Source organism: Ahaetulla prasina, chromosome 8 (assembly GCF_028640845.1).
Source record: "Ahaetulla prasina isolate Xishuangbanna chromosome 8, ASM2864084v1, whole genome shotgun sequence".
NCBI lineage: Eukaryota > Metazoa > Chordata > Lepidosauria > Squamata > Colubridae > Ahaetulla > Ahaetulla prasina.
Window position 1 is genome coordinate 35,642,403 of NC_080546.1, and position 14,639 is coordinate 35,657,041.

The 14,639-nt window shown below is 44.0% G+C and overlaps 1 protein-coding gene across 1 annotated transcript in view; it reads left to right on the forward strand.

Annotated features, from left to right (window-relative positions):
- Positions 1 to 12,852, forward strand: part of ANAPC10 (anaphase promoting complex subunit 10) — a 68,537-nt gene extending 55,685 nt beyond the window's left edge. Inside the window, exon 6 of the mRNA XM_058193562.1 lies at positions 12,754 to 12,852. Coding sequence (XP_058049545.1) covers positions 12,754 to 12,778 — 25 coding nt within the window. The 3' untranslated portion in view covers positions 12,779 to 12,852. The remainder of the gene's footprint in view (positions 1 to 12,753) is intronic.
- The last annotated feature ends 1,787 nt before the right edge of the window (positions 12,853 to 14,639 follow it).

Consider the following 14,639-nt stretch of genomic DNA (forward strand, 5'->3'; position numbering starts at 1 on the left):
CACAGGTATCTCTGCTTGCTCAACTCACAATTTATAGTTTGAAAAACTACTTAAAATGTATTTTACCTTTGAAAACGTGAAAGAATATGTTTACCATGGCTTATCTGCAGAGTATCATGTAGTGCAGGGGTGAAATCCAGCAGATTCTGACAGGTTCTGGAGAACTGGTAGTGCAAATTTTGAATAGTTCGGAGAACCGGCAAATACCACCTCTGGCAGGTCCCAGAGTGGGGAAGGAATGGGAATTTTGCAGTATCCTTCACACGCCCACCAAGTCACACCATGCCCACCAAGCCACGCCCACAGAACCGGTATTAAAAAATTGAATTTCACCACTGATGTAGTGTAATGTTAACGGATTCTAAAGCAAATAATTTTCTGTGGACCACCAAAATTTTCTCATGGACCACCAGTTGGTGACCGCTGCCCTATAGTGTCGTTTTGAGGGTAGGAGTTGAAATAGTTTATGTCCAGGATGTGAGGGTCTGTAAATATTTTCACAGCCCTCTTTTGACTCATGCAGTCTACAGGTCCTCAATGGAAGGCAGATTGGCAGCCATTTTTTCTGCAGTTCTAATTATCCTCTGAAGTCTGTGTCCATCTTGTTGGGTTGCAGAACCAAACCAGACAGTTATAGAAGTGCAGATGACAATACTCAATAAGTCCTCTGTAGAACTGGATCAGCAGCTCCTTGGGCAGCTTGAGCTGAGTTGGCGCAGAAAGAACATTCTTTGTTGTCCTTTTTTGATGATGTTTTTGATGTTAGCTGTCCATTTTAGATCTTGCGATATGGTAAAACCTAGAAATTTGAAGGTCTCTACTGTTGATACTGTGTTAAATTTTCTCTGCTTGGAAGACCTCTAGTGCTATTTCAAAGATTAATAACAGCATCTTGTCAATCCACAGGTATCTCTGCTTGCTCAACTCACAATTTATAGTTTGAAAAACTACTTAAAATGTATTTTACCTTTGAAAACGTGAAAGAATATGTTTACCATGGCTTATCTGCAGAGTATCATGTAGTGCAGGGGTGAAATCCAGCAGATTCTGACAGGTTCTGGAGAACTGGTAGTGCAAATTTTGAATAGTTCGGAGAACCGGCAAATACCACCTCTGGCTGGTCCCAGAGTGGGGAAGGAATGGGAATTTTGCAGTATTGCTTCCCTAGAGTGGGGTGGGAATGGAGATGTTGCAGTATCCTTCACACGCCCACCAAGTCACACCATGCCCACCAAGCCACGCCCACAGAACCGGTATTAAAAAAAATTGAATTTCACCACTGATATAGTGTAATGTTAACGGATTCTAAAGCAAATAATTTTCTGTGGACCACCAAAATTTTCTCATGGACCACCAGTTGGTGACCGCTGCCCTATAGTGTCGTTTTGAGGGTAGGAGTTGAAATAGTTTATGTCCAGGATGTGAGGGTCTGTAAATATTTTCACAGCCCTCTTTTGACTCATGCAGTCTACAGGTCCTCAATGGAAGGCAGATTGGCAGCCATTTTTCTGCAGTTCTAATTATCCTCTGAAGTCTGTGTCCATCTTGTTGGGTTGCAGAACCAAACCAGACAGTTATAGAAGTGCAGATGACAATACTCAATAAGTCCTCTGTAGAACTGGATCAGCAGCTCCCAATTTTTGGGCACCAGGGACAAGTTCCATGGAGAGTTTTTTCCATGGACAAGAGGGGCGTAGTTTTGTGTGCTGACTGCACCCACAGATGGGGTTTTGCTTGTTTGCATAGACTGGTTTATGCCATGTCATGGCTCGGTGTCAATCCACAGGTATCTCTGCTTGCTCAACTCACAATTTATAGTTTGAAAAACTACTTAAAATGTATTTTACCTTTGAAAACGTGAAAGAATATGTTTACCATGGCTTATCTGCAGAGTATCATGTAGTGCAGGGGTGAAATCCAGCAGATTCTGACAGGTTCTGGAGAACTGGTAGTGCAAATTTTGAATAGTTCGGAGAACCGGCAAATACCACCTCTGGCAGGTCCCAGAGTGGGGAAGGAATGGAGATTTTGCAGTATCCTTCACACGCCCACCAAGTCACACCATGCCCACCAAGCCACGCCCACAGAACCGGTATTAAAAAAAATTGAATTTCACCACTGATGTAGTGTAATGTTAACGGATTCTAAAGCAAATAATTTTCTGTGGACCACCAAAATTTTCTCATGGACCACCAGTGGTCCACGGACCACCAGTGGTCCACGGACCACCAGTGGTCCACGGACCACCAGTGGTCCACGGACCACCAGTGGTCCACGGACCACCAGTGGTCCACGGACCACCAGTGGTCCACGGACCACCAGTGGTCCACGGACCACCAGTGGTCCACGGACCACCAGTGGTCCACGGACCACCAGTGGTCCACGGACCACCAGTGGTCCACGGACCACCAGTGGTCCACGGACCACCAGTGGTCCACGGACCACCAGTGGTCCACGGACCACCAGTGGTCCACGGACCACCAGTGGTCCACGGACCACCAGTGGTCCACGGACCACCAGTGGTCCACGGACCACCAGTTGGTGACCGCTGCCCTATAGTGTCGTTTTGAGGGTAGGAGTTGAAATAGTTTATGTCCAGGATGTGAGGGGTCTGTAAATATTTTCACAGCCCTCTTTTTGACTCATGCAGTCTACAGGTCCTCAATGGAAGGCAGATTGGCAGCCATTTTTTCTGCAGTTCTAATTATCCTCTGAAGTCTGTGTCCATCTTGTTGGGTTGCAGAACCAAACCAGACAGTTATAGAAGTGCAGATGACAATACTCAATAAGTCCTCTGTAGAACTGGATCAGCAGCTCCTTGGGCAGCTTGAGCTGAGTTGGCGCAGAAAGAACATTCTTTGTTGTCCTTTTTTGATGATGTTTTTGATGTTAGCTGTCCATTTTAGATCTTGCGATATGGTAAAACCTAGAAATTTGAAGGTCTCTACTGTTGATACTGTGTTAAATTTTCTCTGCTTGGAAGACCTCTAGTGCTATTTCAAAGATTAATAACAGCATCTTGTCAATCCACAGGTATCTCTGCTTGCTCAACTCACAATTTATAGTTTGAAAAACTACTTAAAATGTATTTTACCTTTGAAAACGTGAAAGAATATGTTTACCATGGCTTATCTGCAGAGTATCATGTAGTGCAGGGGTGAAATCCAGCAGATTCTGACAGGTTCTGGAGAACTGGTAGTGCAAATTTTGAATAGTTCGGAGAACCGGCAAATACCACCTCTGGCTGGTCCCAGAGTGGGGAAGGAATGGGAATTTTGCAGTATCCTTCACACGCCCACCAAGTCACACCATGCCCACCAAGCCACGCCCACAGAACCGGTATTAAAAAAAATTGAATTTCACCACTGATATAGTGTAATGTTAACGGATTCTAAAGCAAATAATTTATTGATTTCTATTACATTCCAGATTATTATTGCTAAAATTTGGTGCAAATTGTATTGAATTTTTAAATCTTTCTAAAGAGCTAAAGATTATAATATGAAACTTGAAAACATCTCTTGATTTCATGAGATTTTGGATTTTTTAAGATTAAAAAATATCATTTATTTTGGACTTCTGTGAATAGAGTTTAGAATAGTGAGACTTATATATTCCTTAATGACACACATTGTCAATCCCTGGTCAAGGACATCCGCCTCGGCGACGACTGCTAGCCAGGAGCAACCTGACACTAGCCACGCTCTGGACGAGGCCAGAGCACACGAAATGTCTACTAAAGCAGCAGAGACTCTGCAAAGCCTCTTCAATCCAAGGCGAGGCAAAGCCAACGCCAGTACACCAGGAGGAGATTCAGTCCGAATCCGAAGGTGAGGCGAGGATGAGGAAGAGGTCTGCGGACCGAGAAGCGCGACACTGAGGACCGTGACGAGCGGAAGCTGCGGAGGGCAGCATCAGCGCCAACGCTGCAGGTTTAAAGACGCAACATGCCGGCGGTGTGGGAAGAAAGGACACTTAGCTCAGGTTTGCAGAGCGCCCAACCTTCCCGAAAATTCAAATCAATCAAAACGCTGAACCGGAAAGGCGGCCGCGATTGGTTCAAACAAGAAAGGCGCAAGTCTAACCAAACGACTGTCATTATAGGCGCGCCTCAACCAAAGTGGAAAAGAAGATTTTACAAAGCCCAAGATCGAGGGAGTACGGTGCAGGCTTGAAGTAGACACGGGATCAGCGATCACCATCATGTCCTGGGACACCCTGGCGAAGTCACTGCCGTCCGTCAAGCGCCATCTGCAAGCACAGCGGCTACGAGTGCACGACTACCAGGGAATCGCATCCTGTTCGAGGGACCACCTCCGTCCGAGTCGAGTACGGCCCTCACAAAAGACCCTGCCCATCACGATCGCCGAAGGAACTCTGCCCAGTCTGTTGGGACTAGACTGGTTTATGCCATGTCATGGCTCGTGTCAATCCACAGGTATCTCTGCTTGCTCAACTCACAATTTATAGTTTGAAAACTACTTAAAATGTATTTTACCTTTGAAAACGTGAAAGAATATGTTTACCATGGCTTATCTGCAGAGTATCATGTAGTGCAGGGTGAAATCCAGCAGATTCTGACAGGTTCTGGAGAACTGGTAGTGCAAATTTTGAATAGTTCGGAGAACTGCAAATACCACCTCTGGCAGGTCCCAGAGTGGGAAGGAATGGAATTTTGCAGTATCCTTCACACGCCCACCAAGTCACCTGCAAGCACAGCGGCTACGAGTGCACGACTACCAGGGAATCGCATCCTGTTCGAGGGACCACCTCCGTCCGAGTCGAGTACGGCCCTCACAAAAGACCCTGCCCATCACGATCGCCGAAGGAACTCTGCCCAGTCTGTTGGGACTAGACTGGTTTATGCCATGTCATGGCTCGTGTCAATCCACAGGTATCTCTGCTTGCTCAACTCACAATTTATAGTTTGAAAACTACTTAAAATGTATTTTACCTTTGAAAACGTGAAAGAATATGTTTACCATGGCTTATCTGCAGAGTATCATGTAGTGCAGGGTGAAATCCAGCAGATTCTGACAGGTTCTGGAGAACTGGTAGTGCAAATTTTGAATAGTTCGGAGAACTGCAAATACCACCTCTGGCAGGTCCCAGAGTGGGAAGGAATGGAATTTTGCAGTATCCTTCACACGCCCACCAAGTCACCTGCAAGCACAGCGGCTACGAGTGCACGACTACCAGGGAATCGCATCCTGTTCGAGGGACCACCTCCGTCCGAGTCGAGTACGGCCCTCACAAAAGACCCTGCCCATCACGATCGCCGAAGGAACTCTGCCCAGTCTGTTGGGACTAGACTGGTTTCGTGCCCTGGGCATGGGAGTGACTGGCATCTACAGAAGTGACTGCAATTTGAAAGACATTCTCTTTAACGAGTTCAAGATGTCTTCAAGGACTGCCTGGGCAAGTACAAGGGGACCCCTATTTCCTTCAACTTAGACCCCAGGTAGCCCCATTAGGAAGGCTCCAGCGCCCAAAAACAAAGCAGAGCTGCAGGCATTCCTGGGATTAGTGCTATTTCAAAGATTAATGAACAGCATCTTGTCAAGTTTAACAGATGGATTGTTAGAGATGCAGTCATTGGTATATAGAGAGAAGAGAAATGGAGAGAGCACAGAGCCTTGGTTGGGGGGGGCTGTGATAATTGCATAGGTATCTGATGTGATTCTACTTAGGTTCACCTGCTGCATCCTGTTCGTTAGGAAATTAAGGTAGTTAAGATAGTTAAGATCAGTGTATAAGCTGATATTTTCAGTTTGTTTTCAGGGACTAGAATCAGTTTACAAGTTCATAATGCAATCTTCCAGAGAGAGAATAAAATAAAATATTTAATGTATCATGCACCAATGGTATTCTCCCTTGTATGGATGAGGACCTGAGATGGAGAAACTTTTTAACCCAAGTCAAAGCAGGTATGAGGTACAGTTGTCTGTCAACTAGAGTGAGTGGCTTAATGGGAATGAAAAGGAATGAACTGAAAGACATATAAGACCATTAGTTGCTCTACTCTTCTCCTTCAACCAAATATTTCTGCAGTGATGTTAATTTTCCACCCAGACAGCACTGAATGAGGTAAGAAGGAACCTTCCATATAGCTTCACCAATGGATACTGTGTTAAATTTTCTCTGCTTGGAAGACCTCTAGTGCTATTTCAAAGATTAATGAACAGCATCTTGTCAAGTTTAACAGATTAGCATGCTTTAGTTTACATTGATGATATAATAAAATCCATGAGTGGTGGGCTATACTTTCAGGATTTGCATGAAACTTCTAAGAAAGAAGCGTGGTGAGACCTCTCCTCAGAAGCCTTCCTGGACCCAGCTATTTTGGAGTAATTATCGCAGTCTCCAACCTTCGCTTTGTGGCGAAGGTTGTAGAGAGTGGTTGCATGGCAGCTCCCCGGCACCTGGAGGAAACTGTCTATCTAGACCCGTTCAGTCTGGCTTCCGACCCGGTTATAGCACGGAGACGGCTTTGGTCGCGTTGGTGGATGACCTCTGGAGGGCCAGGGACAGGGGTTGTTCCTCTGCCTTGGTCCTATTAGATCTCTCAGCGGCCTTCGATACCATCGACCATGGTATCCTGCTGTGCCGGTTGGAGGGATTGGGAGTGGGGGCACCGCTTATCGGTGGTTCTCCTCCTATCTCTCTGACCGGTCGCAGACGGTGTTGACAGGGGGCATTCAAGTGCACCCGATTGCAATTTGGGGTTAGTGTGGCACCAGGGCTGTTCCAAAACCTGATGGAACGACTACTGCAAGGGCTCCCAGGGTAGTTCCTACTTGATGATGTCCTAATTTCAGGGGAAAACATGGAGGAATTGGGGGAGCGGTTAAGAAAGGTCTTGAGCATTTTCCGGACAGCCGGATTAAAAGTCAAGACAAATAAATGTCAGATAGGGGTCGAATCGGTCGATTTCTTGGGCTACCGGATAGACAAGAAAGGAATTCACCCTACTGAGAGCAAGGTTAAGGCAATTAGGAAGGCTCCAGCGCCCAAAAACAAAGCAGAGCTGCAGGCATTCCTGGATTGGTTAATTTTACGCGGTCTTTTAAAGAACAAAGCAACTGCTATGGAACCGCTGCATAGGCTCTTAGGAAAAATACTGTTTGGTCTTGGGGAAAGTCAGAAAATAGGGCTTTTGAAGCAGTAAAGAACCTGCTCTCAAGTGATAGCCTGCTCATCCAATATCACGACTCACTACCCCTAGTGCTGGTTTATGCCTCCCCTTATGGGGTGGGGGCTGTACTCAGCCATAGACTTCAAACGGCACAGAAGCCCCTATAGCTTCTACTCTAGAACGATGTCCTCCCAGAGAGGAACTACAGCCAATTAGACAAAGAAGCATTAGCCATTGTATCAGGGGTCAAAAATTCCATGAGTATGTCTTTGGGCGGAATTTTGAAATCGTGACTGACCACAGACCGCTACCCCCAACAGCCCCAGTCAAAGATTAATGAACAGCATCTTGTCAAGTTTAACAGATGGATTGTTAGAGATGCAGTCATTGGTATATAGAGAGAAGAGAAATGGAGAGAGCACAGAGCCTTGGTTGGGGGCTGTGATAATTGCATAGGTATCTGATGTGATTCTACTTAGGTTCACCTGCTGCATCCTGTTCGTTAGAAATTAAGGTAGTTAAGGTAGTTAAGATCAGTGTATAAGCTGATATTTTCAGTATGTTTTCAGGGACTAGAATCAGTTTACAAGTTCATAATGCAATCTTCCAGAGAGAGAATAAAATAAAATATTTAATGTATCATGCACCAATGGTATTCTCCCTTGTATGGATGAGGACCTGAGATGGAGCAACTTTTTAACCCAAGTCAAAGCAGGTATGAGGTACAGTTGTCTGTCAACTAGAGTGAGTGGCTTAATGGGAATGAAAAGGAATGAACTGAAAGACATATAAGACCATTAGTTGCTCTACTCTTCTCCTTCAACCAAATATTTCTGCAGTGATGTTAATTTTCCACCCAGACAGCACTGAATGAGGTAAGAAGGAACCTTCCATATAGCTTCACCAATGGATACTGTGTTAAATTTTCTCTGCTTGGAAGACCTCTAGTGCTATTTCAAAGATTAATGAACAGCATCTTGTCAAGTTTAACAGATGGATTGTTAGAGATGCAGTCATTGGTATATAGAGAGAAGAGAAATGGAGAGAGCACAGAGCCTTGGTTGGGGGGGGCTGTGATAATTGCATAGGTATCTGATGTGATTCTACTTAGGTTCACCTGCTGCATCCTGTTCGTTAGAAATTAAGGTAGTTAAGGTAGTTAAGATCAGTGTATAAGCTGATATTTTCAGTATGTTTTCAGGGACTAGAATCAGTTTACAAGTTCATAATGCAATCTTCCAGAGAGAGAATAAATAAAAATAAATAAAATATTTAATGTATCATGCACCAATGGTATTCTCCCTTGTATGGATGAGGACCTGAGATGGAGAAACTTTTTAACCCAAGTCAAAGCAGGTATGAGGTACAGTTGTCTGTCAACTAGAGTGAGTGGCTTAATGGGAATGAAAAGGAATGAACTGAAAGACATATAAGACCATTAGTTGCTCTACTCTTCTCCTTCAACCAAATATTTCTGCAGTGATGTTAATTTTCCACCCAGACAGCACTGAATGAGGTAAGAAGGAACCTTCCATATAGCTTCACCAATGGATACTGTGTTAAATTTTCTCTGCTTGGAAGACCTCTAGTGCTATTTCAAAGATTAATGAACAGCATCTTGTCAAGTTTAACAGATGGATTGTTAGAGATGCAGTCATTGGTATATAGAGAGAAAAGAAATGGAGAGAGCACAGAGCCTTGGTGGGGGGGGGGGGCTGTGATAATTGCATAGGTATCTGATGTGATTCTACTTAGGTTCACCTGCTGCATCCTGTTCGTTAGAAATTAAGGTAGTTAAGGTAGTTAAGATCAGTGTATAAGCTGATATTTTCAGTATGTTTTCAGGGACTAGAATCAGTTTACAAGTTCATAATGCAATCTTCCAGAGAGAGAATAAAATAAAATATTTAATGTATCATGCACCAATGGTATTCTCCCTTGTATGGATGAGGACCTGAGATGGAGAAACTTTTTAACCCAAGTCAAAGCAGGTATGAGGTACAGTTGTCTGTCAACTAGAGTGAGTGGCTTAATGGGAATGAAAAGGAATGAACTGAAAGACATATAAGACCATTAGTTGCTCTACTCTTCTCCTTCAACCAAATATTTCTGCAGTGATGTTAATTTTCCACCCAGACAGCACTGAATGAGGTAAGAAGGAACCTTCCATATAGCTTCACCAATGGATACTGTGTTAAATTTTCTCTGCTTGGAAGACCTCTAGTGCTATTTCAAAGATTAATGAACAGCATCTTGTCAAGTTTAACAGATGGATTGTTAGAGATGCAGTCATTGGTATATAGAGAGAAGAGAAATGGAGAGAGCACAGAGCCTTGGTTGGGGGCTGTGATAATTGCATAGGTATCTGATGTGATTCTACTTAGGTTCACCTGCTGCATCCTGTTCGTTAGGAAATTAAGGTAGTTAAGATCAGTGTATAAGCTGATATTTTCAGTTTGTTTTCAGGGACTAGAATCAGTTTACAAGTTCATAATGCAATCTTCCAGAGAGAGAATAAAATAAAATATTTAATGTATCATGCACCAATGGTATTCTCCCTTGTATGGATGAGGACCTGAGATGGAGAAACTTTTAACCCAAGTCAAAGCAGGTATGAGGTACAGTTGTCTGTCAACTAGAGTGAGTGGCTTAATGGGAATGAAAAGGAATGAACTGAAAGACATATAAGACCATTAGTTGCTCTACTCTTCTCCTTCAACCAAATATTTCTGCAGTGATGTTAATTTTCCACCCAGACAGCACTGAATGAGGTAAGAAGGAACCTTCCATATAGCTTCACCAATGGATACTGTGTTAAATTTTCTCTGCTTGGAAGACCTCTAGTGCTATTTCAAAGATTAATGAACAGCATCTTGTCAAGTTTAACAGATGGATTGTTAGAGATGCAGTCATTGGTATATAGAGAGAAGAGAAATGGAGAGAGCACAGAGCCTTGGTTGGGGGCTGTGATAATTGCATAGGTATCTGATGTGATTCTACTTAGGTTCACCTGCTGCATCCTGTTCGTTAGGAAATTAAGGTAGTTAAGATCAGTGTATAAGCTGATATTTTCAGTTTGTTTTCAGGGACTAGAATCAGTTTACAAGTTCATAATGCAATCTTCCAGAGAGAGAATAAAATAAATAAATAAATAAATATCCCTTTCACGGCCAAACATTCCTAGTGGTGGTGGACGCATTTTCCAAATGGTTAGAGATCATACTTATGAAGTCCACCACAGCCGAAGCAGTAATCGCAACCCTGCGCCACCTATTCGCAACTCACGGGTTGCCGGACACTCTGGTGTCCGACAATGGGCCCCAATTCACGGCAGCCCAGTTTGGAGGGTACCTGGGAGAGGGAGGCATCCGCCATGGCCTCTCTGCACCCTTCCCCCCCGCGCCGAATGGTTTTGCAGAGCGTTCCGTCCGGAGCGCTAAGGAGGCATTGTCCAGGCTCAAGCCAGGTGACTGGCAAACGAAAATAGACTTTTTCCTAGCCGTCCAGCACAGAACCCCAAGCTCAGCCACGGGAAAAAGCCCAGCCGAATTGCTAATGGGACGGAAACTCCGTGCCCACTTGACCGCTTGAACCCCATTACACACCCGAGGGTTACAAGGGGAGCTAGAAAACAAGGAAATGAGCATAGGCGACCGGTGTGGGCCCGAAACTATGGGGACGGCCCTAGTTGGCTCGCAGGACAAGTAACAAAGTAACAGGGCCAAAATCGTATGTGGTAGAGCTACCAGACAACCGAATGTGGCGGCGCCACATAGATCAGTTAAGGAAACGAATAACTGACCAAACCCAACCAACAGAGACAGGTAATGACCAATACCACTTTGAATCCACAGCTGACAATGACCCGGGGGAGGCGCAAGACTTAGCTGAGGTCCCAGAGTTCCAGCGACGCCATCAGGTCCCCGAGGGAAACAGCAAGGAAAATCCCAAAATTAATCCAAAGCCGGATGGCCAAGAAAAAGAGTCGGCCAATAATCCAGAGCCCGACGGCCCAGAGAAAGAGCTGGGAGGAGAAAACAGCCCCTCCGACCAGCTCGAAACACCACCCAGAACTGAACCGCGCAGGTCAGAAAGAACTAGGAGACGCCCAGGTTATTTGCGTGACTACGTCGAAAAATAACATGTAAATAAATATGTAAATAAGACCAAGTGTTTTCTGGGAGGGGAGGAGTGTTATGTATTAACAGTTGTGCCTTTAAATATTTGAGCGGGAAATCAGCACGTTACTGATTGGACGAAGCCTCCAGCAGAACTGTATAAAAGGAGAGGTTTTTCCCCCAGCCTGTTGCTGGGTTCACCATATATTAAAGAGCTGTTGTCACTACCCTGGTCTCCAGCCTCGTTACTTCCCGAACTTAACAGTATTCATGTGATACCACTTTTATTTATTTAGTTATTTATTTTGTCACAACAATATATGTAGGTATCATTCTATCCATTAATGCAAACTAGGACTGTGTTGGCTTTTTTGCCAGCCGTAGCACACTGCTATCTCGTATTTAAGTGTGCTGCAGCTGCCAAAAAAGCCAACATAGAACGCTCTCCAGTGGGCGCCGGAGCTCTCCCAGAAAACAGCATTTTCTGAAACCCCGTTGTATTTTTTTTTAGTTTTGCCAGTGGAAAAATTGTGAGCTAAGCGGGACGGAGCAAACAACCCAAAATAGTTCTTTCCATCACGTAAAGATATCCAGGTAATTCCTGGTTCCGGATTTAGATGTACTTTGACGCGAGTTAACAGGCTCGCACGGTCAGATGCGTCACCACTCGACGCGCAAGAAACCCAACAGTCTTCTCTTCGTCACCTCAAAAACTGGGAAAAAAGCCTGACTTCCTATTGGCTTCCTCCTATTGGAGCGGAGAATGATTGGGCGGTGGGTGTTAACCTTCCTTTTCTCCCTCCCTCTGCCACGTGCAGAAGGCCGCTATGATTGGCTGATCCTTACGTCAATCATTCCCTTGGCTGTGTTCTCTCCCGTTTTTCATCCCATGAAGTAGCCGGAGACCAACCCAACGTCTTAAGGGGAGCGCGGGATATTGATCCTCTTCCTCGGATTGGCTGGATCGAAAGGCGGGGTCGGGGAGGAGAAAAGAGAATGAAAGAGAGAGAGAGATGTGCGCTCAGGGATGGGTGGAGCTGCTGAGTGGGAGAATAACCCGTTCTGAATCGGGCTGAGGGCAAAGCGGGTCGTTGTTTGTGCGGTTAAGATGCGCGCTGCCAGGGTTCGTCGTCTCCGACGCCCGGGTCCTGTGTTGTGAAACTGTAACCAAATTCTCCACAATTCGGTTCTCTTGAATTCGGCCTTTCGCAGGCGGTATGAAATCTCCCTTCTGTCTACCGCTGTTTCGTGTTACTTCCTTCGCAGTAATGGTGACCCGGTTTGCTGCGGTCTTCTTCCCAGGGTTGTCTCGGCGTGGGACCTCCCGGTGGTTTCACCTGACCAGCCACCGAGAACATGATGACGTCTTTTGAAATTTGACAGCATTGTTCTAAACACTAAAATAATGTTGATTTAATGATGACATTAAAATAATCTTAAGATCTTCCTTAAGTGTTTGGTGACAAGTTTTCTGAGGCTGGCATTGTTTTCTCTTTCCAGTGATATTACTAATACCGAATTTTGATGGAGAAATCGAGATCTTCAACTGAACAAGATGAAAAGAGAAGATTTACAATGTTTATCATTGTCCTCATCCTTACCAGTCATAATCATAAATATACTATGATAATATTATAGTGAAAATTAGTTATAACAATCATAATTAAAGATTTTTAAAAGTTATAGGTAGTTCTGCATTTATTTATTGTGGGTTTGAAATAAAGTGCTTCAAAATTTGGTTTGGTGTTGAACTGTCAGGTTTAAAATGTGATATATAGAGACCTCTAGGGACTGTACATGAAAACTGCAGCTCACAGTATGCAGACTAAATTAGTTAAATATAATAATAAAATCACAATGGGAGCTTTTGAAAGAAGCAATCTGGAAAAGCAAAGTAACATTCAGTTTCTATTCCTTAAGTTTAAAACTCCAACCTCTCATTCTTCCCAATATCTGGAGGGATGGAAGTGGTCTTTGCTCAAATCTTGGTTTGCTCACATCTTGCCCACTGACTTGGGATCCTGGGGAAGGAAAATTGTTCAATTTTTTCTGTTTGTGTTATTTGTCCTTGTGTTAAAATTTCCTCAGTCTTTCAATGTGTTAAATCTGTTTTCTTAAAATATTGTTGCTCCATAGCTTTTAGATAGCAAACTACATACAACAACCTGTAATCTCTGAGCCCCATTTTGTGGCATCTCCTTTTTAACTCTATGCCAAAGGGAGGAATAAATATGTAAGACTAGGCCATACCTAAGGATGATGATGGCATAGAAACAGGGCATATAAAAGCCAGGAAAAGCTGCTTCTGGGTGTGGGAAGCACAAAGAACGAAATATTTTGAGGAATATTTAAAAAAGGCAGAATATTACGTTTCCCTAAAGGAGGGATGGAGAAAAATGCTCTTGGAGACAGAAAGCAGCCCCCATCTTTCTTAACAGTCCTTAGCAGATTTCAGCACTTAAGAGATAAAGAGCTTATTGAAAATAGAGATAGCTCTATTCATAAGCAAATACCCTTACTCAAGATCCAAACCAGGACAAAGCCATTTGCCCAAATCAGGAGAAAATCATTAAGCCATAATAGGAATTGCCCAACATCCTTTCAGAACATAAGCACCTTCATTGCATCATCTCAGTTGCACCCTCCCCCCCAGCAAACTTCAACCAAACCTGGGAACTCAGATAAACACCTAGGATTTCTACTTTGCTTAGAGAGCCAGCTATGACGCCTACGTAACCCCTATATGGTCCCACAGGAGTCTAACAACAGCCAATAGAATACATGTTCTTGCAGAGGAACAGGAAGCTCAAGTCCAAGAGAAGGTATAAAACCCCTTCACTCTCAACTCCATGTGGTCAGCTGCCCAGGGTCACCAGGTGGTTCTGCTTCATCATTAAACCTACTTTCCAATCAGCCTCCATGTTTCCAGTGTCTTTATCCCAGTTTGGAACTGAACCAGATGGATATTTCTTCCCACAAGGGAAAGTAGTTAAGAAGGAACCAAATCATAAAGTCATCTGAAAAAAATGTCACCTGAATCAGACAAAAGAAGTTGGACCTGAGCACATGAAAAGTGCCTTCCCAAGTCCCACCAACAAATATCAGAACAAAGGAATTTGTGGGATAAAAGGATCCAGAAGCCTGCCCACTTTTTGAGTCATCTTGGGACCTTCTGACTTGTGTCTACCAGCCTAGCTGAGAAACAACACTTTAGAGTGATCGAAAACTATATTATAAGGCATAATGTCAGCTCAGAAATACCACTACAAGGAACTCAGAAAGTTCCTTGATTTTCAAGGACCCTAACAATTGGGAGAAAAGAAACAGCTATTTTTGCAGGATATGAAAACTCAGCAGAGAATATACAAATTTCAGCACAAAATTAG